This window comes from Haliotis asinina, chromosome 14 (genome assembly GCF_037392515.1).
Source record: "Haliotis asinina isolate JCU_RB_2024 chromosome 14, JCU_Hal_asi_v2, whole genome shotgun sequence".
Taxonomy (NCBI): domain Eukaryota; kingdom Metazoa; phylum Mollusca; class Gastropoda; order Lepetellida; family Haliotidae; genus Haliotis; species Haliotis asinina.
This window is the reverse complement of record NC_090293.1, coordinates 8,877,399-8,887,543: the sequence shown is the minus strand read 5'-3', so window position 1 is coordinate 8,887,543 and position 10,145 is coordinate 8,877,399. Positions and strand designations below refer to the sequence as shown.

The following is a 10,145-nucleotide window of genomic DNA, read 5'->3' as shown; positions in this document are numbered from 1 at the left end:
ACTGGAATAATGCTCAGTGAAGCGTTTAGCAACAAACTACCCCACTAACAAACAAACGTTATACAAGAAGACGCTAAAATAACGTGTGTAACAGTCTAAGTATGAATTAAGTCCGGACAATTTACAATTTTCAAGAAATACCAAATAAACACTCCTTGTTTTTCGACATACACTCTTCAGAAAAACAAAGTAGGTGAGCTTCATTTAAATTCACGACTGAAAACGGGGACATATATGGGAATAAATGTTGGTATCACAATGAATGTTTTGAGAATGTCATCACCTTTGTTTGTTCCGGAATCGCTCTTGAAAGATGATAGGTGTATGAAGTGAACATTGCATGTGTACGATTTTCATTTTCAAACAAACAAACAAACAAACAAACAAACAAAACCCGACAAGAAACAAACACAAAGAACTTCGTGACGCAAGATGATTGTCAAAGTTAATGGTCTATGGTGACCATGAACACCGTCAAAATCAAGAATGACACCCCATGTTTAGTTGTTATTTCTTTTCCAAACTGAAATTCCAGGTGCCCCTACCCTTTGCATGGGTACGTTTCAACTTCCTGACCCCAGAAGAGCAGTGATGTTAGTTGTTCAGGGCCCACTTGCACAAAGCATTCTTAGCGTTACGACTATCTTAAACCTATGTTGGAGAATGGGACTCCAATCAGTGTAGATCGTTTTGTGCAAGCGGGCCCTGCAACATAAGGTGTATTGTTCTAGTTTCCAATCAGCGGTTCACTCCTGGCTCTAGGGGCGAAGCTTCCACAAGACAAAAGCCCGGACACATGATTGTTGCTAAGTAGTTTGGGCAAGCCCTCAAAACTATCTATATGTAAATATAAAGTTTTGCAACCTGTCGGACACTCACAAAAACTGGCTCGCTACACGCCTGAGCACAATTTATTTTCTGATTACTTTGATACATAAAACAGGCATCAGACCAGTCTGAAAATTCAGAAAGTGAGGACGGGATCCGCATTCTCATGATTTCAAAATCCTATTGGGCGCTGATCCTAATACTGCAATCACTTGAAACAAATTTAACATGGTCTTAAAGTCTAATTTATTTGAATGCAAGGTCTCAAAATGGCAACGTCTTTAGTCTCCGATGCTATTACCTTATCCTGTTACCAAAGTTAGATGAGGTAAAAAATATAGAAACAGGAGACAGTTTATATCCGAAAAATACATGCTGTTTTAACGGATAGGAATTTCAAAATGTGCATGTCTCATGAAATTCATCGAGCAAACTCATCATGCACACTCTTTACGGAGTATCCAACATAAAAGTATTTTCGTGTCTGTAGTCACTTTATTACTATCACTAGCAAATTTTTTAGTAATAGTTTTAAACTGTTGAAACATCCATATTTGAGTTTAATGTTTTCGTAGCTACGGTCCAAAGTCAAGTGTGGGCTGCAAGACGTGTGGGGGTACCACCACCAGGAATGGCAACCATCTACCTTATAAGGTCACTGAGGATTTCATCTCACATTTACACAATGAGATAACCCAAACTTCCTCACTCACTCAGGCTAAATAGGAGGTGCTGTCATGGGATGTGTTGATCTACATGGTCGGTATTTAGGGCTAGTCGGTCACATTTGGGCTGAGACGATCACATTGTGGTGTAATGGCACTGTTGTCTGGAGGAGCTGTAAAAGATTATGACTTTCTGAAACAAGTACCTTTAAAATTTTGGAATGATCAAATGTATTAGTAACACATCTTGTTACAATTTAGTAAGGAAAATGGTTGATTTGGAGATACAGTTGACTAGATATCCACTTTAAATTTGTTATGTGTAGGAAATAACGATTTGCCCTGAAAGCACAACCCATTGCACGATTATTTGATTGAAGCATGTGTTTATGATCAGCAGGCTTCAATGGCCCACATCTGTCCATGTACGTTGCACCCACTCAGATCAAAGTGCGATCGTTTCATTTAGTCTGTGACCCACGAATATCTGTTTCGAATTATCTGCAGCAACCCATGCTTGTCGTATAGGGCGACTAACGGGATTGGGTGGTCAAGCTCCCTGATCTGGTTGACACGTCAACCAATTGTTGACAATTCGAATTGTAGAGATTAATGTTCATCCTATTCACCACTGGATTGTGTGGTCCAGACTCTATTATTACAGACCACGGTCCTATAGCTAGAATATTGCTGAATGCTGAGCAGACCACCGTCCTATAGCTAGAATATTGCTGAATGCTGAGCAGACCACCGTCCTATAGCTAGAATATTGCTGCATGCTGAGCAGACCACCGCCCTATAGCTAGAATATTGCTGAATGCTCAGCAGACCACTGTCCTATAGCTAGAATATTGCTGAATGCTGAGCAGACCACTGTCCTATAGCTAGAATATAGCTGAATGCTGAGCAGACCACCGTCCTATAGCTAGAATATTGCTGAATGCTGAGCAGACCATCGTCCTATAGCTAGAATATTGCTGAATGCTGAGCAGACCACTTCCTATACCTGGAATATTGCTGTGCTGAATACTGCGTTAAACAATCAACGAACCAACCAAACAAACAAACGACCGAGGGACAAGTAAAAGTCCCAAACTGTCGTATGACGCATTGTAACAGTAGTTTCTATAGATATTTCCAACAATGATGCTATCCTGCTAACCTACCATCAGACTCCAGCAACACGAGCTGCAGAGGGCCGTTGGGGACACATTTACCACACCTGCCTCCACAGCGTATGTCAATCACCTGGTTATTAGAGGACCAAGTGACAATTGGAGTTTGGCTTTCACCCGTAGTCATCCACGTTACCTGGAATAATTTGGGAAAATTTGAATGACATCATAGGAAGTCATTTAAGTACCAAATGTCGTGACACTGATAAATGTAACTGTAGCTCAAGGTCTAGTGAAAAAACAAGGTGTTGAATCTGATCAGAATTGATCATATTACAACCAAATACAACAGGTCGAGAGAGAACCACGTATTCTTACTTATACTGAACAGCAAAAGAAACGCTGGCTGCTAAACAGAAGACATAAACATGAACGCTAACTTTCATGAGATTTCGGGGTTTTTTTTCTCAGAACTTGCGTTTCTTGTGCTGTTCCGCATGATACCAACATAAAACAAGGGAAGATTTTGTAAAACTCCACGAGGCAGTATAACACAAACTATATGCCCATAGACTGGATGTATTACTTCGTAAAACAGATTGAATGAAAGGATACATTAAGAATTAATGTATGAAAATATAGCACTCCTTTTCTAAACCTATACTGACCGATCCGTCCAGAGCAAGTCCCGTCCCTCTCAGGTCCATCACAGCTTGACCACGTGGGCCGCAATCGTATATGCTGTAGCAGTCTTTGACCACGCCCACATTAGAATCCATGCCTGCTGTTTTGTTATAAAATCTTCGGTCTGTCCCTTTAATAGTGAGGGTCTGCGGAGAAGTCAGTCTCAGACACAATATTTTTCATATTATGATAATATGTGTTGTAATATTTGTTACCAGATTTACTTTACATATTTCTTAGATATATTTGCTAAAACAGAAACGAACCTTAACCTTTCAGTAAGGTATCTGTAAAATGTTAATTCAGGGATATTGAGCAAATTGTTTTTGTTGCAAAAAAGTGTAGAGAAGACCTGCATCATGTTACACAGATCTAAATGTTACACAGAGCAGGTTGGTTAGCATCGTGTTGAAGATTTCTAAATGTTACACAGAGCAGGATGGTTAGCATCGTGTTGCACATTATAAGTTGTGCATTGGTGATGAGGGTGGGTGACTCATGGGTGATGTACCCTCGATGTTTGTTTGTGTTCCCTGAGCCTTTAGGGCATCAAGCCTTTCGGGCTCAGGGAACATAAACAAACATAGGGTGGACATCAAACCAGGTCTCCCTCGTGACTATTGAATAAAGTATTTATCTCACCGAACACCTCAATGTTAATTTTGAACTGTTAAAAGCATGAATATCGAATGGTACACTTCAGACAACTCGTGTGAATCAAACCATTCGAATCTTGCATCTTGCTGTTTTTTCCCGTAAGTATTGTCTTGGTAAAATCGCCGCGATGTAATTCCCTCTCTTAATATTGACATTGACTATATTTGAACGAACGTTCTATCAAAGGTATTTATGGCATGAGAGGCAAATCTTTCCGCATTCATCGCTTGATTTCGCAGACGAAACAAAAAAAAAACAAATTTATCTCACTTCTCTCGATTTGCATTTGCAAAACATCGGTAAGTACAATAAGTACCATCACGAAATACCGAAGGAGTTACCATTGACAGCTGGGTAAATTACAATGTAAGCAAGGTACACTGAAAATAATAGGACAGCGCTTAGCCAATCAGAAAACTACCTTTATGTGTGAGGTAAGATAAATCTGAATGGTACTCAGAGCATGTAAATTGGCATCTTGTTGCACACATCTAAATGTTACACACAGCAAGTTATTAGTATCTTGTTGCATATATCTAATGTTACTCATAGCAGGTTATTAGCATCTTGTTGCACGTATCTAATGCTACTCAGAGATGGTTATTAGCATCTTGTTGCACGTATCTAATGCTACTCAGAGATGGTTATTAGCATCTTGTTGCACGTATCTAATGCTACTCAGAGATGGTTATTAGCATCTTGTTGCACGTATCTAATGCTACTCAGAGATGGTCATTAGTATCTTGTTGCACGTATCAAATGCTACTCAGAGATGGTCATTAGCATCTTGTTGCACGTATCTAATGTTACTCAGAGATGGTTATTAGCATCTTGTTGCACGTATCTAATGCTACTCAGAGATGGTCATTAGCATCTTGTTGCACGTATCTAATGCTACTCAGAGATGGTTATTAGCATCTTGTTGCACGTATCTAATGCTACTCAGAGATGGTTATTAGCATCTTGTTGCACGTATCTAATGCTACTCAGAGATGGTTATTAGCATCTTGTTGCACGTATCTAATGCTACTCAGAGATGGTCATTAGCATCTTGTTGCACGTATCTAATGTTACTCAGAGATGGTCATTAGCATCTTGTTGCACGTATCTTATGCTACTCAGAGATGGTCATTAGCATCTTGTTGCACGTATCTAATGCTACTCAGAGATGGTTATTAGCATCTTGTTGCACGTATCTAATGCTACTCAGAGATGGTTGTTAGCATCTTGTTGCACGTATCTAATGCTACTCAGAGATGGTCATTAGCATCTTGTTGCACGTATCTAATGCTACTCAGAGATGGTTATTAGCATCTTGTTGCACGTATCTTATGCTACTCAGAGATGGTCATTAGCATCTTGTTGCACGTATCTAATGCTACTCAGAGATGGTTATTAGCATCTTGTTGCACGTATCTAATGCTACTCAGAGATGGTTATTAGCATCTTGTTGCACGTATCTAATGCTACTCAGAGATGGTCATTAGCATCTTGTTGCACGTATCTAATGCTACTCAGAGATGGTTATTAGCATCTTGTTGCACGTATCTAATGTTACTCAGAGATGGTTATTAGCATCTTGTTGCACGTATCTAATGCTACTCAGAGATGGTCATTAGCATCTTGTTGCACGTATCTAGTGCTACTCAGAGATGGTTATTAGCATCTTGTTGCACGTATCTAATGCTACTCAGAGATGGTTGTTATCATCTTGTTGCACGTATCTAATGCTACTCAGAGATGGTCATTAGCATCTTGTTGCACGTATCTAATGCTACTCAGAGATGGTTATTAGCATCTTGTTGCATATATCTAATGTTACACAGAGAGGGTTGTTTGGGTGGTTAGTTGTGTTTCTGGTTGAAGTTGCAAATCAGTTGAACGAAACTGAAATCATGTTTCATGTTGGCATCAAGCGACTTAAGGGACTCCCCGGAAATTGATAGTGCAACCCTGCCGGTCACACGTTATCCTGTCCGACAACGTTTGTAAGATTGTATGTTAGGTGGTAAGCTGGTGTGTCACAGACAAAACCACCTCGGTCTGATATCTGTTTTACCCAACACGCATGCTGGTAAGATGCGACAAACGGAATCGGATGGCAGGGTCGCTTTCTTGGTTGAAACACGTCATCGTATCCTAACTGTGTAGATTAATCGTGCTGTTGGTCACTAAATTGTCAGGGTATTGCGAGTGCGGGCATACAAAAACACACAAACAATACTATACTGGACAAAATGAGTCAGGGATATTGGCATTTTTATGATTCATATTTCATCAGATTGTCAATGAACAAATAGATCATTATTTATATTTCAAAATTTACATATATCCCTAACTATTTTTGTCTTGTATATCATATCTTGGATAGGAAACGCTGTTCTTGAATTATAGGCAACGGTATGCTCTGCCCGTTTTGGTCTAACCTTAATGTCCAATCCAAATTTTGAGTAGACATGGTATCCAAGAAAGGAGTTGGATGTCAAAATCGGTGTTTCCCCTGTGCAGTCCTCATTCTCTACCATTGGACTATCCATGAAGTATGGGGTCCTCAGGTAGATGTACTCAGATGGGGTACTATTCATGGCATGGCAGTACACCTTTACTCTGGAACCATGCACTTGTCGTGGATACAGCCAATACTCTCCGTCAGTGTAGGTGGAACTGAGTTTCCAAACCTCGGAACAGCTGGCCACAGCTGCAGGAATATACAGAAATACTTCTTCAACTGGACGGTGATAGTGAAGTCTCGCAGTAGGACATCATGGCGTGCATATATATAGTCATAACTGAGTTAACGCATCTACGTTATTTAGATCATACCGGAACGGGACACAGTGAATACATGTAAACAGGTTAATCACTAAAATGATTTTAGAAGGATAGGCAATATATTTCATAACTGTTTGAACCAGTTACTACAAGAAGACACAGTCATCAATATCCCCCGCATTACATCCAATTTCAGTCGAAGTCAAACCTGTTGCCATGGAAACGCTAAAACTATTTCATTCAGAATTCCAAAACTATCAAAAGGCACCAGCACATCACTAGACCAATCTATGTGTCAAGTTTGGTGGAGACATATTGAACGGTTTTAGAGTTCTGCTCCGGAAAAGATAAGTGTGCATGGGCGGATAGGGTGCATTTTAACACACACGAGGAGTGTTCCAAATTTCGCTAGCAAGTCCGGCTGCCTGAAAGTTACAAGCCCACGAAATAATCCACTAGTCCGAAATTTAAATGCAGATAAGGGTGCCTTCATAAGTATGATGAGCGTTTTATCACGCCATAATATTGCATTTAAAAATTTAAAAGATTAAAAGATTTAAAAACGAATTAGAATTGAACAAGCCGGAAAGTGATATATGTACGAAATGACCCCATGATAATTCAGTCGGGCCACTGACTGGAGATATATTGGCCAGATTGAATTTTTACTTGCCACGGGTAGCTGGCCAGTGGCTATTTCGCACACAGGCCGTGAGCCACCAATGTCATATCGCCGGAGTATGAACTAATGCTGACCAACTATCACGTATGTAATGGCATTGTATTTCGTGGTAGGAGGGCACAGATTTGTAAAGGGTCCACGAAATGTCAATCTCACGAATGATGCTTGTAACGAAACCTGAGACTGTAACAGAACATAAAAGTCACAAAGGTCTGCTGAAATCTGATAGTTCGAGGGGCGGTGGAGTAGCCTAGTGGTTAAAGCGTCTGCTCGTCACGCCGAAGATCGGGGTTCGATTTTCCACCTTGGCACAATATGTCAAGCTCATTTCTGGTGCCTCCTGCCGTGATATTGCAGGAATATTGCTAAAAGTGGCGTAAATCCCAGCTCACTCAATCACTGTGCTAGTCCAAGACGTTACAAAGCCAATTCGTTCATTTCACCAGTCTTCTTTTGACCAAATATCAGCTATGCGATTAGGACAGCATGTTTCCGTTTTAACCCGAAGACGTAGATGTTCATGTGTTGTGGCTGCGGAAAGAACCGATGAGGTTGCAGTTAATGGCGACACTGGAGTAATACATGTGTTCGCTATAGACTTGGTGAAACTCGAATATGTTACGTTCATTCGATCCCACTGCAGTACAGAACCGCCCATCTTACTCGTATGTACGATCGTACTAAAAAACATCCGATTCCTCTCGAAGACGAGTGTTATTTTGCCTTGATGCAGTACACGTGAACATCTGACGTTGTTTGCGATACTTTTGCCAGAGTAACATGGTATTTCACCTGACCTTCTTGCAGAAACCAGAGTCGTGTGATGCTGACCATACAAAGCCACACTTTCCTCACGTCTGTCGTTTCGCAATGTCCAAAAGATTGTTCAGGATAAGAAATGCACCAGAAACTTGCAAATGGCTGTTCTCCGCTCATGCAGTAATGTGAGATACCATCGGGCATGAAGATTCCATCTGTGTAGTCAGTCACGAATCGTCTGTAACTGTGACTTTGAGAAGCTCATGCCCAGTATGAGAGACACTTTGATTACGGTTTCGGTGACTGAACATGTCATCTGCTAATGACTGAATGGGTTAGGATATCGTGACATAGCTATGTCTTGTCCCAGCTTCTATAACACATAACCGTCCCATTATAAGAACAAGTTTTCTGCTTGGTCTGTATCGCGAGAATATACAGCAACACACTGATACGTCTTACAATAAATTAGAATTTTACTGCAACCATGTTTATATGAATTAAAGCTGCGAATGAAACAACCATTTTTCTAAATCCATATACACAATCAGATAACTTGGTCGTTTACACTTTCCTAATAGTTTATGGCAGTTATTCAAATGAAAGTAGATTTGTATGATGGCTCAATGAATATATATCACTAAATTATTGTTTGTTCGAAAGGTTAACTCACGCATGCACGTCATTGGGGTCCAAGTTCCATCTGGGTTACATGTCATATTTCCACATGGTACGTAACCCACAAGGCAATCCAAGGTCAAGGTTTGGTTTACCAACGTGACGTGTTTGACAGATGAATCAACATCATTGGCATATTCCACAGTAGGTGGATCCGCGCAGTCTGTAACGTATTAATACTGAACTATTGCAATTGACAAGTGCTGGCGACTGAAAGTTAACTTTTCGATCCTTCCATTTTAAATGATATAAATAAATACATGTATAGGTATAAATGCCAGTCGTTTTAACATTATACAGAACAGGGTCCTGTTCATTCTTTCCGTATTAGGTATTACACACAGTACTTCAAGTTACAGAGTGGACAGAAAAGTGTTATCTTACGTACATGTGATGACACATTCCCAACCATTGTCCGCTGTTTCCACACAACGAGAATTGACACCACATTTGTGGTGTTGGCAAGCACCTAGTATATTCTGAGGAAACAACACAAAAGAGTACAAATCATCATTTTTAAAAGGTGTTGATTTGGATCAATTCAAACTGAATGCTTCAGGTGTGTTTCAGTTTAAAGGATAGCAAGTATCCATTTTTTTTGCTTCACAGATGACCGTGAGGCAAAATTGTGTCCTTTAGGCCTTTCACTATCCTATATTTGTTACTTCAGATCCGTAATTATTACTGATTGTGATTGTCTGATTGTGCGCATCTTAGTATTGCTTGAGATAAGCTTCGAAAACAGTGTGAACGGGTTTGAACTGGAACCCGTCGGGCTCTAAGTGAAGCAGATACTTTGGAATTCCAAACAATTTTGGAGCATGAATGAACTTTTCTTTTATCAGTGTCACATTTAAAAAGTGTCAAATATATCTGTCCAGTTAAGAGAACTAAAACAAATAGTCATCGTCAAACTCGTCCTCTGCAAGTTCAAATATGTAGGGTAAAGGCACTTCTTATACCAAGTGTACCTACCTTTGGCCAATCTTCGGCCTTGGAAAATACAAAACGTGGCTCAGTCGTAACTGACATTGGTCCGTAGTATTCCCAAACACTAAGCTCGCACGTGCCTTCGTCAAGGTTATAGTTGAAGAACTCGCAGAGATGCCTTGAAAGACATTCCTTAGCACAAGAAATAATCCCCGTAGTTGTGATAGTTTCCGTCACAGCTCCTTGAACTCTACTGTCGGTCATAACTGGAAGGTGACCAATAGAAGAACATGTCTTCTCGGTGGAGGCCGTGAAAGCAAGGATGGAAATCTGACATATAGTACTAAGAATCACATCAATGCCAATACGATGCAT

At 40.2% G+C, this 10,145-nt stretch overlaps 1 protein-coding gene across 1 annotated transcript; it reads right to left on the bottom strand.

The window, feature by feature from the left end:
- Nucleotides 1–1,601: 1,601 nt before the first annotated feature.
- Nucleotides 1,602–10,145, bottom strand: LOC137262069 (uncharacterized). The gene is made up of 7 exons (XM_067799855.1): nt 9,816–10,145; nt 9,229–9,319; nt 8,836–9,003; nt 6,376–6,647; nt 3,277–3,438; nt 2,660–2,804; nt 1,602–1,666 (listed from the first exon to the last, which is right to left on the bottom strand). The coding sequence occupies exons 1-7, from the start codon at nt 10,143–10,145 to the stop codon at nt 1,602–1,604; spliced, it is 1,233 nt and encodes a 410-aa protein (XP_067655956.1).

Coding starts and splice junctions, on each gene's coding strand:
- LOC137262069 (XM_067799855.1), bottom strand. CDS start 10,145: ATGCATCGTATTGGCATTGATGTGATTCTTAGTACTATATGTCAGATT. Junction 9,004..9,228: donor TTGGGAATGTGTCATCACAT/GTACGTAAGATA, acceptor AATACGTTACAG/ACTGCGCGGATCCACCTACT. Junction 3,439..6,375: donor AATTTGGATTGGACATTAAG/GTTAGACCAAAA, acceptor ACTTCTCCGCAG/ACCCTCACTATTAAAGGGAC.